We start from the raw sequence: 19950 nt of genomic DNA, 5'->3' as shown, positions 1-19950 counted from the left end.
TTTGTTTTTGATAATTAAAAATAAAATCTTTGAATTAAATATTTGACATTTAACAATTTTCCTAAAATCTCTCCACATTAACTACACGATTATTTCCTAAAATAATACTTCCAAATTATTTAATATCATTTAATTACTATAAAATTATCATTTTTGATATTGATTTTCTCCATAACTATAACAATTCGATTATAATCATCAAAGCGCAGAGATATAATCTGATAGCATTTAATTACTACAAAATTACAAAATATTTAGACAATGATTCATAAGCATATCATAAATAAGATCAACATTAATAAAATAAATGGTTTTTTTTATAGGACGGGTTTAGCAGGACGTTACTTAATAACATTTGTAAACTATAAAATAAAATTATTTTATAGATAGATACAATTTGTAAACTTTTATATATACTAACTTTAAAAAATAAATTGTTCCCGCGGTATACTGCGGGTTAAAATCTAGTACTTGGCAAAAGTTTAGCTTTAGGAGTTGTGGTTTGTATTTTTATTTGTATTTTCAAAATTGTTTCCATTTTTAGGTTATTTTCAAAATTTTAAAACTAAAATTATATTGATTGCACATAGTTCAGAATTATATTAAAATTATTATTTACTATAATCAATACAAACATTAATACTAGGAAAGCAAAATTAACTGAACGAAATTTGGTTCGAATCGGTTCAGGTAATATTTAATTCGATTCGGTTATTTGACTAAAATCTATACAGAAACTCGATTTCGTTTGATTTGGGTAAAGATTCTAAAGAAATTTTGGTATAATTTCATTAAATTCGGTGTAATTCAACATAAAATTGGTTATAACCATTAGCAAAAAAACCGAACTCATTTCAAAAATTGGTTAAGAGAACTTATTTCAAAAAAATTGGTTAACTGCTAACCAAAACACATTACAAAATGTTGCCGATCAATTCACTCCTATTAACCGACCCGGTTAACGGAACTCCCAAATATTTGTCTCGTCGTCTTCTGACTTTCTCCTTACAAATCGGATTTGTTATCCAAAACAAAAAATGTCACATTTCTTTAACTTAAAAACTCTCCCGTTTCGCCGAAGCTTCTTCAATGGCGATTTCTCTCGCCACCGCCTATATCTCTCCATGTTTTACACCGGAATCGTCTAATTCCGCTTCACCATCACGAACTCTTTCCTCCGTACGATTACCTTCTCAGATTCGCCGATTCGGAAGTGTTCAATCGCCGTCTTCGTCTACTCGCTTCGCTCCACTCACTGTGAGTTCTCCGTTCACCAATTACTTGTTTCGATTTGATGCTATTGATTTTGAGACAAAATTCAATTTTGTTCTTGTTTTAGTTACTTCGAGTAGCTTCATGGTGTTTGTGTATTTTCATATTATTCATTGTTTATACATAAAGATAGAATCAGTAATGTTGTAAATTTACATAGTTTTACACTGAGATTGATTCGAATTGAAACAAGAAGGAGAATGTAACACATTGATTTTAGTATATTCAACATCGAAGGACTGGATAGTCCGAATTTCTCATGTGTATTAGTGAAGCTAATCGTCTTGCCGATGGATTAGCGAACTATGCATTTTCATTACCCCTAGGTTTGCATTGGTTGGAGTCTAGGCCCGATGTTGTTAGTTCTATTTTGTTAGCTGATGTTGCGGGGGTTGCACACCCCAGACATGTTCGAATGTATTTTTTTCTTTTTCTTTTAATAAAAAAAAAAACATTAGAGAGTGTGATTCTAACATAGTGTTTGACGTTGTTCTGTGTAATCTAAATCAGTATGTGTAATCAGAAAATGAGAATTGAGATGTAATGAAAGAATGAAAGAACATATATGTTAGTGAATTGTTCTTCTACTTCTAATGTAATGTTGTTTACGTCTAGTAGAAGTAGGGAAAATTTGTTCATTTGTTTTTATAGTAGAAGCGTTTTCATAATTTGTGGCGCGATGATTTGATGCAGGTAAGAGCAGCAAAGAAGCAAACTTTCAACTCTTTTGATGATTTGTTGCAGAACTCTGATAAACCTGTACTTGTAGACTTCTATGCTACTTGGTGAGTTTATGTTCAGGTGTACTTGTTATAGCATCAGGTTTTAATGTGTTTTTTGGTTCTTATATGGTTACAGAGTTGTGTTTTTTGCAGGTGTGGTCCATGTCAGCTTATGGTACCTATACTCAATGAAGTGAGTGAAACACTGAAAGATATAATTGCAGTTGTGAAAATTGATACTGAGAAGTACCCAAGTCTTGCTAACAAATACCAGATTGAGGCTTTGCCCACATTCATCTTATTCAAAGACGGCAAACTCTGGGACCGTTTCGTAAGTTTTCTATCACGCATGAATACGGCATATCTACTCCTTGCATCAAAGGCTCAATTGTAGCTACACTTAAAAGCTTATCTTGAAAAGCTTATAAGACAGAGCTGTTTTCTTTATAGCACAAGTTTTTAACTTTTGTTGACAAGTTTTGCTTTTGGGTTCTTGCAGGAGGGTGCCTTGCCAGCGAACCAACTCGTTGAGCGTATTGAGAATTCTTTGCAAGTGAAACAGTAGGTTTGAGAAACCAAGAAAACTTGTCATCTATGAACAATCTGTTGTGACATAAGCCATTGTTGATTGTTTGCTCGGTATAATCATCTACCTATTCATATATGGCATCTGCCATTTTTCTTAAAACTCTTGTTCATTTTTAAAAGTTTTTCCTACTTAGGGATGCTCAATACATACAAACGTATCCGACCAAATGATAAGTTTAAGCTACTCCGATTGTAAAACCCAAACTCTATGATAATCAATAATATGAGATCTACAAATTACAAAGGTTGTAACTGCAGAAATCACAAGATATGATCGTTCTTAGCTCTCACACAAAGACGATTACAAGAGATTAGCATAAATCTCTCTACTGGCACATCAGTAGGCTAAAAGTCTCAGCATAAAAGTATGAAAAGCAACAATAAAGCCTCAACGGCTATTTAAGCATCTTCGATAACGGCAACGTCTCTCTCTCCTTTAGAGTCTTCTTCCTTCTCTTCTTTCTCGAAGTCACTCTTTCGATCTGAGTCTTTGCCCATTCCTGCGTTGACCGCCAATGTAGCACCTTGTATGCAGAAGTAGAAGTCTGGAGAAGTTGAGTCGAATTTTGAAACTTTCGCGTGAGTTAAGTACCATGGAAGGGGAAGGGAAAGGAGAAGTCCATGGAAGAAGAAAAACTTAACTGGAGGACAAAGACGAGAAGGAAGGGGATTGATTCACATTCGCTTCAAAACTGTCAATGAAGTCCTCCAAGTTAAACGCGAAAGTGGAACTCACGGACCGAGTTTTCAAGGAACCATCGAGACCCTTTTGATCCACGACCGTATCTTGAGAAAGGTAATCGGATGTCATGGTCCGTGTGTGAACCAAGGATGCTCGGCTCGGATCGAATCGAAATGACTTGATCCGCGAGAGTGGTCTCCAAAGCATTGAGAATCAAGAAGAAGTCCGAATAAACAGGAAATATTCGGAAGGGGAAGAGAGATTCAATCGTTCCTATGATCGAGTTGAATTTTCCCGATTAAGTTTCTAAGGAAAAGAACTTAAAATCGGAAGAAGTTTCTAAGGGAAAAGGAACTTTAACAATAACTAACGATCGACTACTCTATATAAACTCACTCTTCTCATTTCCGAACATTCTTATAGAGAAAAAGAAAAGAAGTTAGAATTTTTTAAGAGTTTTTAGAGAGAGTTTAAGACAGGTTTTTAAGGAGAAGGCGAAGAAGATCTTGAGGAGAAGGCGGAGGAGCCAAGATGGCCGGTGAAACCCATCTGTTCCTTAACCTCTCAACTAGTTTCTTGTTTGTGAGTTCGCGTGACTACTTTTCTTGGTTCATTTTCATTCTAGGATTCATCATTCTCGAATTTGGTTGCATGCATTATAAACTACGACCTAATGCATATAGATTGATATGAGTCAAATTGCCTTAAGACCACTCTCTCAAATAAGAGATGGATTGTAGCACTTAAGGGTCAAATTCTACAAAGCTCTCGGATCACACAATAGACCAAGGTTTTGAATTAAGCTAAGTAATATAGTAATGAAAATAAAAAGAAACAAAAGGAAGCAATAGCAGATTGTGAGGTTGTAAGACAAGAAAGTAAAAACGTCAGGCTTAGGGTATTCTCAGGAAACTATTGGTTAGTAGATCTAATAATAGCTAGGTTATTATCGAACCATTTTTAAACTCAAACTCTAATTATGGAATAACCGGTGGTGTTCCGCGAAACTCCCTAAGCCTATAGCTAAGAATAATCGGAGAAGCCTAGAGATCTTTAACCTAAACATGCATTCTAAACGAGTTCAATTGTTCACCTTAGTAGATAGGCCGATTCTTATTACACGCCTATAAACCAGGCTCATCAAATAATAGATCCAACTACGGATACCTATGATGGGCATATCTATTGTCTGGATTCAAGTTCTAGGTGATCTATCTAGAACTAGCATTTAAAACAATTAAAGATGAAGAATTTTACATAAAAACCTAGCAAATGGGCGATCTACTAAACCATATGAATCCCTAATGAGAAACCCTAAACCTAACAAGTGGATTACTCAGACATGATCAAAGAAACACAAATCATAGTCTGAATAAGAAATCAATAATAGCAAGAGAAATAGTAAAGAAGATCTTCTCCAAAGGGAGTCTCCATAAGGTCTTGCTCCCAAAGTACAAAAGAGATAAGGAGATTATCCTCTCCAAGCTTAGGTCTAAACAATCAACACCTTAAAAGTGCTAAAAGTCTCTCCTGTTCTGACACATCAGCTTTTTCAGTGAACCTCAACTTGACACCTCTGCAAAATCAACAACCAATTAGAACATTTCGATTAATACAGCTCATTTACTTCAACCAATAAAAACATACTATTTTTCCATGTCATCTCATCAACTTAACAAAATTAAAATTAGACATGGGCCTACCCCAACTAAACTACTTTCAAAACTAAAATCTATATTAAAATTTGGGCGTAAACTTCCTAATCTAAAAAACTTAGGCCTAGACAAATAAACCGAACCTAATCTACCGAACCAAAACCAATGCAAAAAAAACTCAAACCAAACCGAACAAAAATTTGAAAATAACCGAATAGATATTAAATTCTATAACCGAAAGAACCGAAACCGAATGGATACAAACCGAAATATTTTGGGTAACCAAAAATATCGAAATATAATTATACTTTCAAAAATATAAGTTATTTCTAGACTAAATAATTAAAAATATATAGATAATAGTAATATCCGAGAATATTCAAAAAAAAATAACCGTAACGGATTTACGTTTATGGTAGAAAAATTACGGGTGTACGTTTTTTTGCGGAAATATTACGGGCTTACGTTTTTCGCGTAAAAATTACAGGTTTATGTTTTTGGCGGGAAATTTACGAGTTTACGTTTTTGGCAGAAAATTACAGGTTTACATGTTTTGGCGGGAAAATTACGGGTTTACGTTTTTGGCGGGAAAATTACGAGTTTACTATTTTGGCGAGAAAATTATGGATTTACTTTTTGGGGAAAAAATTAAGAGTTTATGTTTTTGGCGGGAAAATTACGACTCTATGATAATGTTATTATCATGATGATAGCTATTATGACTATGATATATTTATATGATGATGATGATGATGGTGATAGTAGTATGATATTACGAGAGGGTAATAGCGTTTAAACATAGCGTTTGCGGTTATGAATAAAAGAGTTTGCGGAAGCGAACGATTGCAGTTTCAAGCGTTATGAAATATTTTGAACCACTGGTTTAATGGTTAAAAATTGGAGCGTTTCCAAGAGTTTTATAACTTATTAACCAGCATGTGGTATTACGGTGAAATGAAAAATAACAAAAAATAATAATAAATAATTATACAAATATAAAAATACCAAAACATTATATTATTATGATAAAATGTGAAATTTAAATATAACTAATAATAAAATAAAATTCTCCTAATTATTCAAACTAATTAAATTTTATACTCAAATATGCATTTGGTTCATAAAACAAATCACCAAGTAATATGCAAATTACAAAAAAGGAAGAAAGATGACAAACTAAAAAAAATATTTTCAATTTTGTATCTTCCGGATTAATATTATTATTATAATACTTAGTTAGTATCTTATCATTCTTCAGTTTGATTTGATGCTATGATTTTAATAGAGAAAAACTAGCGTTTAAGATAAATCACCAACATATATGGAAGTGTTGGAAAAGAAGCTTACGCTGAAAAATGTTACAAATGACATTGTTGATGTAATATGTAAAAAGCAAAAAATGGTTACAACTAAGATGTCATTTTTGCTCTTCAAAATAAATGTTCGTAAAGCAAAAAATTAGCTTCTAAAACTTATAAAGGCTATATTAATAAAAAAAATCAACAAATGCATTGTGTTCACAATCACTTTCAAATGAATCTTTTTATTCTACATATATTATAACAAATAATATTTAATACTTACATACAACTTAACAAAATTACATTAAAAAAAAAACCGCGGCTTGGCGCGGGTTTTGCTCTGGTGACCTTTAAAACTATATATATGACCTAAAAACATGATGGACCTTCTTTAAAAATAAGAGAAAGTTCAGGGCCGAATTTGTAAATCTTCAAAACATCAATAAGTTGCGTCTCGAAATTGCCGTCAGGTATTGGTGTCGCTCGATACCAGGGGTGGTGTCGTTCGACACCTACGTGCATTTTCGTCTCCGGATTGCTTTAGCAGCATAAATTCTTTGTTTTCTTTCAGAATGCTCCATTATCTTCAAATGAATCCCAAACATGTTAAGACCTGAAAAGAACTAGAAAAGACTCTAGAAATAACAAATAGACTCTAAAACTTATACTTAAAACATAGTTAAAACCGGTAAAAATAGGGATATATCATAGATCACTTAGAAATTGTCACTTTTTATATTTCCTTGCATGTTTAAAATCCGGCTAGGTTAACCAATGAACTGCATATAGATTCCATCACCTCATATGCTTAAATTCATTTGGTTAAAAACCGACTAGGTTGTTGGCTGCATGTAGATGAACACTAGGGCTTTACTTGTTGATTGCTTGTTCGTTTGTGTGCATCCGTTTACTTGATTGTTTGTATTGCTTGTTTACTTTGCATGCGAGTCTTGTTGTCATGCTTGTGAGTCGCCATCTTTGAATCCATGTCGGATGAGAGATGTGCACTGTTTGGTATAGGTGATCTTGGATGCGGAATCCGAGTATCATAGAAGTCTAGTTTAGGGTGCTGCCAGTTCTTGCATGTGTGTGGGGAAGCTTGCGAGTCTCGGTCCCAAGGAAACACTTGTCGGGTAGTCTCGGAACCTAGGTCGAGAGTGCATGACGATGCATTTGGGCTTATTGGTATCCTGGGTGGGTTCAATAAGTCGTGATGTTGTTGGTTTCCTGTGTGGATTCAACGAGTGGTTGGTCGGGTTGACGGATCCATATAGGAAAACTCAACTTCCGACGTTTTGTAAGGAGGAATGGAGCACATGGCCCATAGGTCGAGTTTAGGTTATATCTTGTCTTTTGTCTTGCTTGTATTGCTTGTGTGTTTACGTGCTTTTCGCGTGTTACTCTGATTTTTTGTTGCATTCTTGCTTTGCTTCCGTTTGTTAACCCCTCTAGGTTGTTAGATTTGCATAAGAATGGCTTAGAGTTGCCGTAGGTTCCATGTTGCATTGGCCTGGCTGAGTAATACTAGATTACTCATGATTTTCTTGTCTTTCAGGCAGCTGTAGCTTCAACCAGTAGAGGGAAGACGAACGATAAGGCCGCCAGACTAGGGTAATTTTTTAAGTTGCTTTTGTAAAACCTGATTTTGTATTTTCACGTTTTATTTAAAATGCGGATCCGTTTTACTAACTGTTTTTTTTGGTGATCTTTTTGCGAATAACATTAAAGTACAAAGGGTTTTACAAATGCGGGTGTTTCGTGATGATACAAGGCTTTGTCCGAGCCGCACAATACTGGGTACACCGCAAGGGTTGGCAAGCCTACGCGGTGCATCTAGTGGGGAGATGACCGGATGAGAATTGGCCAAGGACTTGAAAGCCCGGGTCTTTAGCCGAGTTGCGCCTAATGGTCAGGCTCGGGGGCGTTACAGCCACATCCTCACCTTCTTCAACTCTAAGATGTTGACGTGGTCCTGTCCTCTGCCTCACATAAGCCTCATGAATCATATCAATACTTCTCGCCAGGAAAATAAGCTTGTCCTCAAGCTTGAACTGAGGGAATACCTGAACAAACTCCTTATACGGCATCCAAGAGTTTTCACTGACACCACGATCCTGCCACTTAACCAAGAACTCTTTGTTCCCTTTGTCCGTAAAACTAATATCCACAATCTTCTCCGGAAACAGAAATTCATCTTCCACCAACTTTGGAGGATTAGTTGCCTGCACCACCTGTTGCTCGCCAAACACTTTTTTTAGCTGGGAAACATTAAACACATTGTGAATTTTTGATGAAGCAGGAAGGTTAATGCGATATGCCACATTCCCAATGCGTTCCACTATCTCAAAAGGACCAAAAAACTTGGCAGCCAACTTGTAACAAGGACGGCGAACCACAGTCCGCTGTCGGTATGGTTGTAACTTCAAATGCACCCAATCACCCACTGCAAACACCACATCTCTTCTCTTCATATCAGCATTACGTTTCATGATCTCTTGAGCCCTTTGAAGATTAGCTCGAATATGTTCCAACATCAGATCACGCTCCTTTAACTGCACCTCCAAGTCCCAATTATCCGTGGAACCAAGTTCAAACCTCACCAAAGAAGGAGGATCTCTACCATACACAACCTTAAAAGGCGATGTCTTCAAAGCAGAGTGGTAAGCCGTATTAAAAGAAAACTCTACCCACGCCAAATATTTATGCCAAGCCCGTGGATGACTAGAAGTAAAGCAGCGCAAGTATGTCTCCAAACAACGATTCAGGACCTCCGTCTGACCGTCAGTTTGAGGACGATACGATGTACTATGCTTCAGCTGAGTACCCGACAGTTTAAACATGTCCTTCCACACTGCCCCCAGAAAGATTCTATCACGGTCTGAAACAATAGACTTTGGGAATCCATATAATTTAACCACCTCTGAAACAAACTTATTTGCCACATCAATCGCCTTAAATAGATGTTTTAATCCCAAGAAGTATACTGCCTTACTAAGTCGGTCCACCACCACCAAAATCACATTGACACCACCGGAAGTAGGCAACCCTTCAATGAAATCAACAGAAATATCCTCCCACACCGCTGTAGGGATAGGTAACGGTTGTAACTATCCTGCTGGTGAAAGTGTCGAGTACTTGTGAGTCTGACAAATCGAAAAGCCTGTAACATACCACTGCATGTCTTTATAAATGACTTCCCAATGAAAACTCTCTTGAACCCGCTTCATTGTTTTTAAAATGCCAGCATGTCCCCCACCTTACTGTCACGATACTCTTGTAAAATCAGCGGAATAAAGCTTGAATGTTTTGGAAAAACCAGTAGTTGCTTATACCACAACCGCCCATTAACCAACTGATAATGACTTCCTTGTAGCTGATTATCATGCAACTGTTTTATTACACTTTGAATATGCTCATCCTCATCAATTTCTTTGTATAAATCCTGAAGTTGAATAACATATGGCACTGTGAGTGCCAACAACAATGCATAAACAGGATGCTGAATACGAGATAATCCATCTGCTGCTTTGTTTGCAACCCCTGGTTTATACACAATATCCATATCACACCCCAACAATCTTGTCAACCATCTTTGATACTCCATATTCACCTCTTTCTGTTCCAGCAAGAACTTCAAACTACGTTGGTCAGTATGGACCTTAAACTTTCTACCAATCAAATAATGCTTCCATTTTAACACATCCATAACAATAGCCATCAACTCACGCTCATAAGCAGACTTCAATTGTTCTCTTGGAGTCAAGTCATGACTAAAGTATGTTATACGTCTCTTTTCTTGCATTAATACCGCTCCAACACCGGTACCAAAAACATCAGTCTCCAAAAAGAACACTTTATCAAAATCAGGGAATCCCAAAACTGGAGCTAAAATCATAGCCTGCTTCACCTGTTCAAATGCATCCTGAGTCATTGTAAGCCATAAGAACTTATCCCTCTTCAATAATTCAGTCAAAGTCTTAGCAATGCTCCCATAACCACGCACAAACTTTATGTAATAACCAGTAAGACCAAGAAATCCTCTCAACTGCTTCAGATTACTCGGAACTTGCCAATTGTGCATAGCCTCTGTCTTAGTAGAATCTGTAACTACTCCTTCAGCAGAAATAATATGACCCAAATACTCCACTTGTTGCACCCCAAACGAGCATTTCTTCATATTTTCATATAACTTGTTGTCTGCCAACAGTTGTAACACTTCTCTCAAATGCTTCACATGTGATTCCACGCTGGGACTATAGATCAAAATGTGATCAAAAAACACCAAGACGAACTTCCGCAACAGCTTCTTAGAAATCCTATTCATACTAGATTGAAAAGTAGCTGGAGCATTAGTAAGCCCAAAGGACATCACCAAAAACTCATAATGTCCCTCCAACGTGTGGAACGCTGTTTTCTCAATATCCTCAGGTTTCATACGGATTTGGTGATAGCCAGAACACAAATCAATCTTAGAAAATATCATCGCCCCATGTAACTCGTCTAGCAACAGCTCAATTACAGGAATAGGAAACTTATCAGGAATTGTTGCTCTGTTTATAGCACAATAATCCACACAAAACCTCCAAGAAGAGTCTTTTTTCTTCACCAACAACATCGGACTAGCTAGAGAAAGGACTAGTACTTGGCCTGATAATTCCAGTTACTAACATAACTTCTACCATCTTCTCCAAGACCACATTAGTAGCATGTGGATAACGATATGACCGGACAATGATAGAAGAGACACCCGGCTTCAATGAAATCGAATGCTCCAGCCCTCTAAACGGAGGTAATTCAATATGTATGTCAAAGATGGTGGGAAATTCTGACAACACAACCTCTACCACTGGTAACATCTCCATTGTGGCCAAGGAAGATAGACTTAGAGACCCTTCAGTCAAATCAGACTCATGAATCTCAACCAGCTTGGGAACTGCTAGAGATTTTAATGAGACATTTGACTTATGTAAAGATGGATCTCCCCACAAGGTAACCTGCTGACCTAGATAAGTAAGACTCCACTCCTGAGTTTTCCAATCCACTTCTCATTTACCCAATGTTTCTAACCACTCAACTCCCAACACAACATCCACAACACCAAGTTCCAAAGACATAAAGTTACCTCCAAATTCAACACCACCGAGCCAGAACAGCACCCCTTTACAAACTCCAGAACAATGCACTGAAACTCCATTACCCAACATCACCTCCAAATTGTTATCAGCACACAACTTCAGCTTAGAACGATGTGCTACTGTTGGAGTGATGAAATTATGAGACGGCACCAGAATCCAACAGCACCACTACTGTGCTCCTGCCAATCATTCTCAATAACTTAGTAGTTTTGGGAGAATGACACCCCAAAAAAGAATTATGAGATAAACATCTCATAACAGGAGAACAAGGAGCACACTCTACTTCCTCCACCTGAAAATCCTCATCCAAAACCTCCAATTCCAGCCCATCCACTACTGTTAAAATCTGCAACTCACGCAAAGGACATACATGACCACGAGTGTATTTTCCTTTACAGTTAAAACAAATTCCCTTACTTCTCATCGCATCACGCTCCTCTATAGTATGCTTTTGACGAGGTTATGCTCGTTGAACCTCCTGACCTGGTGCCCCACTAGTAATCAAAAACGGCTTAGTATACGACTTGTTATACGTACGAGCAGCAACAACATTCTTACTCCCTCGTTCACTAACCATCTGATAATAGGCACTAGACTCCATTCTCAACACCGCAACTTTCTGATTTGGTAATCCTCGAGACTCCTTCATCTTAATAACTTCTTTCATTTCTGGTTTTAACCCATTGTAGAAAATCTTCTCCAAGTGTGACACATCCAAACCCACAACTTGAGTAGAAAGATCCTCAAACTCTGTCACATAAGATGAAACTGATCCTTTTGGCGTATTGCGAAGAATGTGTTTCCCGGATCATCCTCAATTGATTCCCCAAAACGCAGAAACAGACGTTGGCGAAAATCCTCCCAAGATCGAAACTCATCGTTAACCATTTTCCAATTAAACCACTTCAAAACATCACCTGTCAAGCTCAACGAGACCAAATTCAATTTATCATCATTATGATACCTTCCCACACGAAAAAATTCTCTCCACAATTGAAAACCATTTGTAAGGATTAGACCCATTAAAACTGGCATTTCAATCTTCTTCAACAATCCAACACAATTATCTAATGGCAAAAGATTATCCAAATACCTTTCATCCTCCATAGGAGCACGACGTGAATGGATCGACGACGAACCAACCTTTGGTGACTGATGAAAGTCATGTGGCTGCTCCGACGCTTTACCAGCACGAATCTCCGTACGTTCCAATGTAGAAATCACCGATCTGACCAACCTGTCCAGATTCTCCAATTTCTCTTCATGTTGAGCCTTCGCTTCACACAATCGTTCGAAATTTCCCTACAATCCGAGAATATCGTGCTCCATCACGTTCTTCTCCACATGATCCGCCACATACAACTCCGACTCAGCTTCAACACCCATCGCGACTTAGATCGGACCAGTTTCACCGCACCAATGATAAGTTTAAGCTACTCCGATTGTAAACCAAAACTTTCCGATGATCAATAATATGATATCTACAAATTACAAAGGTTGTAACTGCAGAAATCACAAGATACAATCATTCTTAGCTCTCACACAAAGACGATTACAAGAGATCAGCATAAATCTCTCTACTGGCACATCACCAGGCTAAAAGTCTCAGCATAAAAACATGAAATGCAACAATAAAGCCTCAACAGCTATTTAAGCATCTTTGATAACGACAAAGTCTCTCTCTCCGTCAGAGTCTTCTTCCTTCTCTTCTTTCTTGAAGTCTCTCTTTCGGTCTGAGTCTTTGCCCATTCCTGCGTTGACCGCCATGTCCTCAATTTCTTTAACTCCAATATGCTGACGTGTCCTGTCCTCTGCCTCACATAAGCCTGATGAATCGTATCACCAAACCAATACTAAATAATTGATACAAGTACCGAACTGTAACGCCCGTGAACCAGAAAATGGGTTAGGGTTTGTTTTTAAATCATCCGGTTTAATTGGTTGGGTTAATTGGAAACCCTAGAGTGTGCCTATAAAAGAAGGAAACTCGAAATTAGGGCTTTATTTAGACACTTTTCGTTTTATAAAAGAGAAAAAGAGAGAGAAGGAGAAGGAGTAGAATCGTTAGGGTTTGGGAGAAATCAGTTTCGTCATATCAAATCGTGGTCAAAGGTAACGAAATTTGGTAGAGTTATTCCCAAGTCTTTTATCGTTGTTCTCCAGTTTTTAGAACTGGTTTTTGATTTAAATTGGTTGAGTTATTCGAAGTTTCGTAAGACACATTTTCGTAAGACACGTTTTTTCAGACGCGAATTAGGACCACCGGAGATTGACACTGAGATCGTGGTCTCGTCTGTTTTCCGATCGGCACGAGATTTTATGGGAAGCTTCGTGACGTCTACGGTTAGCTTTTCACCGGAGGGATTTGATAGTTAACGGTTGGTTTGTATTTTAGGGTTTTGTATTTAAGGTTGTTTGTTTCTATTTTTCATGTCAAGTTTGCTTCAAGGTTGCTTTTGGTTGTGACTTGTTGTAGGACGTTTCTGGACTGTTTCAGACGCAAGGAGAGTCTTTCCTGGGTTTATTTATTGTTAGAATCAATTTGTTAAGGTGAGTGCATGACCATGAGCTTATCTGAGCGATTGGGTTGTATGATTTGTTTTGTGTGATAATATGTAGATACGGTGAATGTGTTTTTTGGTGAATTGTTCAATGACTGGTGTGTTTGTGTTGTATTTGTGTTTATACCCTTTTATTTGCTTGTGTGTATAGCTCGTAGATGGGAGGATCGCCTCACTAAGTATTTATGATAATACTTACGCATCTCATTGTATTGTTGATGCAGGTAAAGATAAAGTGTGATCGTGGAATCATGACAAAGAAGAGAGGATGATCTAGGAACTCGTTTGTTTTATTTTTGTGTTTTGGTTATTGGAACCCGGTTAGGATTGTTAGTTATTTTTGGTTTTGTTGGTCGAATTATTTATTTATTCATAAAATAATATTTTTGACTTGCGGTTTAATTGTTGTTTTATTGGTTGGTTTAATTAGATATTTATGGGAATATTTAATTATGTTTTAAAAAAAAATGGGTCAGGTTGTTTCAATTTGGTATCAGAGCGATCACAGTTATAAGATGTGTAGAAAAATTAATTGATGATTTATTTTCCTAATGATTGATGTTGGATGAGCTAGGATGTTAGCATACTGAGGATTGATTATGGAGTGTTTAGTCAATTGTGTGTTGTTGGAGTCCTAGCATCATCTTCTCTGAGCCTTAAATGAGATTCCATGGTAAGTTGTTTGTGATATATTCGTTTGTTCTATATTCTTAGCCTTTTGTTCTTGAGTAGCTGGAGTTCGTGGTCGTGGTCGCGATAGAGGACGAGTCCTCGAGGGTACCGGCGAGAGTGATGGGCACAGTGCCACAGTTGAGCAGACTCTGGGTTCGCAGCCTAGGTTTGTGGAGCCGGGGTTGGGGACGGTCTTGGTGCCGATATAGCTGGTGCAGCCAAAGTGGGGGCTAGTGGAGCTGGTGTCGGTATCGGTGTGCATGTCGTTGGTGCTGAGGACCCAGGAGTGTTGGCTGCCGCAGCCGGAGGAGCCCAGGTTCTAGAGGTTGGTTTGGCGGGCCTACTGAGACAGTTGTTGAAGCGGTTACCAGGTGTGGTACCAGTGCAGGCTCCAGTTGCGCCACGAGTGGCGGAGGTGCAGCAGAGGGCTGCAGTTGCTGAGGAGGTTCCATCTTATTTGAGGATGATGGAGCAGTTGCAGAGGATTGGCACCGGATATTTTTCTGGTGGTACTAGTCCTGAGGAGGCCGATAGTTGGAGGTCTCGGGTTGAGCGGAACTTCGGTTCGAGCAAATGCTCGGTGGAGTATCTGGTGGATCTGGCAGTGCATTTTCTAGAGGGGGATGCACATTTGTGGTGGCGGAGTGTGACTGCCAAGAGGAGGCAGGCGGATATGTTTTGGGCAGATTTCGTGGCTGAGTTTAATGCCAAGTACTGTCCGCAAGAGGCGCTCGACCGTATGGAGGCGCGTTTTCTTGAGCTGACACAGGGTGAGCGGTCGGTTCGGGAGTATGACCGGGAGTTTAACCGACTTTTGGTGTATGCGGGTCGGGGCATGGAGGATGACCAGGCCCAGATGAGGAGGTTCTTGAGGGGACTTCGACCGGACTGGAGGGTGCGGTGTAGAGTGTCACAGTACGCCACAAAAGCGGCACTGGTGGAGACAGCTGCTGAGGTAGAGGAGGACCTTTAGAAGCAAGTGGTGGCAGTGAGTCTAGCGGTACAACCGAAGAAGACTCAGCGGCAGGTGGCACCTAGCAAGGGCGGCAACCCTGCGCAGGGGCAGAAGAGGAAGTGGGATCATCCTTCTAAAGCTAGACAGGGGGTCGTGCGGGATGTTTTTCTTGTGGGAGCCTTGACCACAAAGTAGCGGATTGCACGCAGCGAGCTGCGAGCTGAGACGAGGGAATGCTACCACTGTAGGGAGAGACGACACCTCAAGCCGAATTGTCCTAAGCTGCAGCTGATGGTTGTGGCAGTAGTACAACCGGCGGTGCAGCAAGGAGCGCAGGTGCAGCAGGGAGTGCAGCAAAATGTACAGCAGTTAGCACATATTGGAGCGGCACCGCAGGGCTACACTACGCGTGAGATAGGCAGTACGAGCAACAGAGCGATCACTGGTATGATTTCTGACACTCAGACTTTGTGAATTATTTCTGTTGTTTTAGATATCATTGTTTTGTGATGAATGTTAGGGTTATTAGCACATGAGGTTTGTGTAGGGACCTTATTAGTGGACGGTGTAGAGGCCCATGTGTTGTTTGACTCTGGAGCATCGCATTGCTTCATTACCCCGAAGAGTGCCTCGCGCGGTAACATCCGTGGGGATCCTGGTGAGCAGTTTGGATCCGTCAAGGTTGCTGGAGGGCAGTTTCTAGAGGTTCTGGGGAGAGCTAAGGGTGTGGATATTCAAATTGCAGGGGAGTCGATGCAGCAGATCTGATTATCAGCCCTGTAGAGTTGTATCATGTTATTCTGGAAGAGTTTCTTTTGACTGCTACCATGGGAGAGTTTCTTTTGAGCGGCCAGAAGGGAGGTTGGTTTATTAGGGAGTGAGACCTACCTCAGGGAGTCTCGTCATCTCAGTAGTGGAGGCAGAGAAAATGATCGAGAAGGGCTGCGAGGCTTACCTAATGACGATATCTATGCCGGAGTCTGTGGGGCAAGTAGCAGTGAGCAACATTCGGGTTGTTCAGGAGTTCGAGGATGTGTTTCAATCGTTGCAGGGATTACCACCATCATGGTCTGATCCTTTCACGATTGTGTTGGAACCAGGGACAGCGCTGTTGTCTAAGCACCCTACAGGATGGCTCCAGCAGAGATGGTAGAGCTGAAGAAGCAGCTAGAGGATTTATTGGGTAAGGGATTCATTCGTCTTAGTACTTCACCTTGGAGAGCGCCGGTGTTATTTGCGAAGAAGAAATACTGAAGTTTCTGCTTATGTATTGACTACCGGGGGTTGAACCGGGTCACTATGAAGAACAGGTACCCTTTGCCAAGGATCGATGAGTTGTTGGATCAGTTGAGGGGTGCTACTTGTTTCTCTAAAATCGATTTGACGTCGGGTTATCACCAGATCCCGATAGCGGAGGCAGATATTCGCAAGACTGCTTTCAGGACGAGATATGGACATTTTGAGTTCGTGGTGATACCTTTCGGTTTGACTAATGCACCTACAACGTTCTTGAGGCTGATGAACAGCGTGTTCTAGGAGTTTTTGGATGAGTTTGTGATCATCTTTATTGATGACATTCTGGTGTATTCTAAGAGTCTTGAGGAGCATGAGGTACATCTTAGAAGAGTGATGGAGAAGCTACGGGAGCAGAAGTTGTTCGCTAAGTTGAGCAAGTGCAGTTTTCTGGCAGAGGGAGTCTCAGTGGATCCAGAGAAGATTGAGGCTATCAGAGACTGGCCTAGACCGACGAATGCCACTGAGATCAGGAGTTTTCTTGGGTTGGTAGGGTATTACAGGAGGTTCGTTAAGGGGTTTGCGAGTATGGTACAGTCGATGACTAAGCTGACAGGGAAGGATATTCCTTTTGTGTGGTCAACGGAGTGCGAGGAGGGTTTCGTGAGCCTAAAGGAGATGTTGACGAGTACACCAGTGTTAGCATTGCTAGAGCATGGAGAGCCTTACATGGTGTATATTGATGCCTCGAGAGTTGGTTTGGGTTTTGTTCTAATGCAGCGTGGGAAGGTTATAGCATATGCATCGCGGTAGTTGAGGAAGCATGAGGGAAACTATCCTACTCACGATTTGGAGATGGCTGCGGTAATCTTTGCCTTAAAGATTTGGAGGTCTTATCTTTATGGCAGAAAAGTTCTGGTGTTCACGGATCATAAGACTCTGAAGTATATCTTCACTCAGCCAGAGCAGAACTTGATGCTATTTGGGTGATCGTGGACCGTCTAACTAAGTCAGCACATTTTCTGGCGATCAGAAAAACCGATGGAGCGGCGGTGTTGACTAAGAAATATGTGAGCGAGATCGTGAAGTTGCATGGAGTACCTGTGAGTATTGTGTCAGACAGGGATTCCAAGTTTACTTCTGCGTTTTGGAGAGCCTTTCAGGCAGAGATGGGCACTAAGGTACAGATGAGCACGGCTTATCATCCACAGACAGATGGGCAATCTGAGAGGACTATCCAGACGCTTGAGGATATGTTGCGGATGTGTGTCTTGGATTGGGGAGGTCATTGGGCGGATCAGTTGAGTCTGATAGAGTTTGCTTATAACAACAACTATCAGGCGAGTATTGGGATGACTCCTTTCGAGGTGTTGTACGGGAGGCCATGCAGGACACAATTATGCTGGACCCAAGTGGGGGAGAGGAGCATATATGGTGCAAATTATGTTCAGGAGACCACGGAGAGGATCGGAGTTCTTAAGCTGAACATGAAGGAAGTTCAGGATCGACATCGGAGTTATGCTGACAAGAGGAGGAGAGAGCTTGAGTTTGAGGTTGGGGAAAGAGTGTATCTCAAGATGGCCATGTTACGTGGTCCGAACAGGTCTATCTCAGAGACTAAGTTGAGTCCGAGGTACATGGGTCCGTTCAGGATTGTTGAGAGGGTGGTACCAGTGGCATACAGGTTAGAGTTGACAGATGTTATGCGTGCGTTTCACAAGGTCTTTCATGTGTCGATGCTGAGGAAGTGTCTTCACAAGGATGATGAGGTGTTGGCTAAGATTCCAGAGGATCTTCAGCCCAACATGACTTTGGAGGCGAGACCAGGGAGGGTTCTCGAGAGGAGGATTAAAGAACTTCGGCGGAAGAAGATTCCTTTGATCAAAGTCCTGTGGGACTGCGATGGTGTGACAGAGGAGACTTGGGAGCCAGAGGTGAGGATGAAGGCAAGGTTCTAGAAGTGGTTCGAGAAGAAGGTTACTGCATGAGTTTGCCTATCCTTGGTTTCCAGTTTTAGTGTTGTTGAGTTTTTGAGCTTTTGAGTTGTTGTTCTTATTTCTCTTTCATTTGTATTTTTGTTTGGAGTTGTAACGATCATGACATTTGATGATTAATAAGATGAGTATTTTTCTTTGATTTGACTAGAGTTGTCTTATTTAAGAATGTGTTGTGCGGTTTCCAGAAATGGAAAGTTTTCCAGAAAGGACTTGTCTATTTTTGGAAAGTTTGAGTAAACAACCTAAGAGAGAGGTGTGTTTACGAAATGGCCGGGAGTTGGTCATAAGGATATTCCCGAGAGGATATGATGGATGGTGAGGCATAAAGGTGTCTTACGCGAATCCATGAGAGAGTCTGGAGATATGCTCGGAAGCGTTTAGTATTGTTTCCTCGAGGGACATGAGGGTCCCAACGACTCGTGAGGAGCGGGGTATGCTCCTGAGGTACCGGTAACTCGAGGGACTTGGTGTCTTTAGAGTGTGAGGGGTACGGTGTCTTCGGGTGACGATCCGAGAGCACGCTTTAGGGTGATGACCTGAGAGCGAGTTTTGAGGTATTATTTTCTCCAAGTGTCGTAACTCGATGACTTTGTGGCTGAGAGTGAGCTGACACAACTTAGGGTTTGACTTTGAGTGGGGAAGATAATACGTGTGATACCCGAGATACCATAGGTCGAGGCCTGAGAGTGACGATTTATGCTCGAATATTGCGGTATGAGAATGGAGAGTGAGTTGTGAGCAACAATGACTAGTAAATCGTGAGTATATCGACTGGATAGAGAGACCTAGAGGGGGTCTGGTTGGAGGGAGTGCGGACCGTAGTGATGGTTGCACGGAGTTCCTCTGAATGGAAGGGTGAAGCTAGATTCGAGGACGAATCTATGTTAGTGGGGGAGAGTTATAACGCCCGTGAACCGGAAAATGGGTTCGGGTTTGTTTTTAAATCCTCCGGTTTAATTGGTTAGGTTAATTGGAAACCCTAGAGTGTGTCTATAAAAGAAGGAAACTCGAAATTAGGGTTTTATAAAGGAGAAAAAGAGAGAGAAGGAGAATGAGCAAAATCGTTAGGGTTTGGGAGAAATCAGTTTCGTCATATCAAATCGTGGTCAAAGGTAACGAAATTTGGTAGAGTTATTTCCAAGTCTTTTATCGTTATTCTCCAGTTTTCAGAAGTGCT

The 19950-nt window shown here is 40.2% G+C and overlaps 1 protein-coding gene and 2 pseudogenes across 3 annotated transcripts; 2 read left to right on the top strand and 1 right to left on the bottom strand.

The window, feature by feature from the left end:
- Positions 1-1037: 1037 nt before the first annotated feature.
- ty2 (thioredoxin Y2) lies at positions 1038-2939 on the top strand. The gene is made up of 4 exons (NM_103481.4): positions 1038-1257; positions 1966-2057; positions 2148-2325; positions 2494-2939. Exons 1-4 carry the CDS (start codon positions 1090-1092, stop codon positions 2557-2559), a joined length of 504 nt encoding a protein of 167 aa, NP_175021.2. The 5' UTR covers positions 1038-1089; the 3' UTR covers positions 2560-2939.
- Positions 2940-8121: 5182 nt separating this feature from the next.
- Positions 8122-12383, bottom strand: AT1G43502 (annotated as a pseudogene; the record flags this gene model as incomplete). The annotated part of the gene is made up of 1 exon: positions 8122-12383.
- A 2243-nt stretch (positions 12384-14626) lies between these two features.
- On the top strand, positions 14627-18761 carry AT1G43444 (annotated as a pseudogene; the record flags this gene model as incomplete). The annotated part of the gene is made up of 1 exon: positions 14627-18761.
- Between the last annotated feature and the right edge of the window lie 1189 nt (positions 18762-19950).

The sequence above is a fragment of the Arabidopsis thaliana genome (genome assembly GCF_000001735.4).
Source record: "Arabidopsis thaliana chromosome 1 sequence".
NCBI classification, from domain to species: domain Eukaryota; kingdom Viridiplantae; phylum Streptophyta; class Magnoliopsida; order Brassicales; family Brassicaceae; genus Arabidopsis; species Arabidopsis thaliana.
Note: the sequence above shows the minus strand (reverse complement) of the source record. Positions and strands in the feature narration are given on the sequence as shown.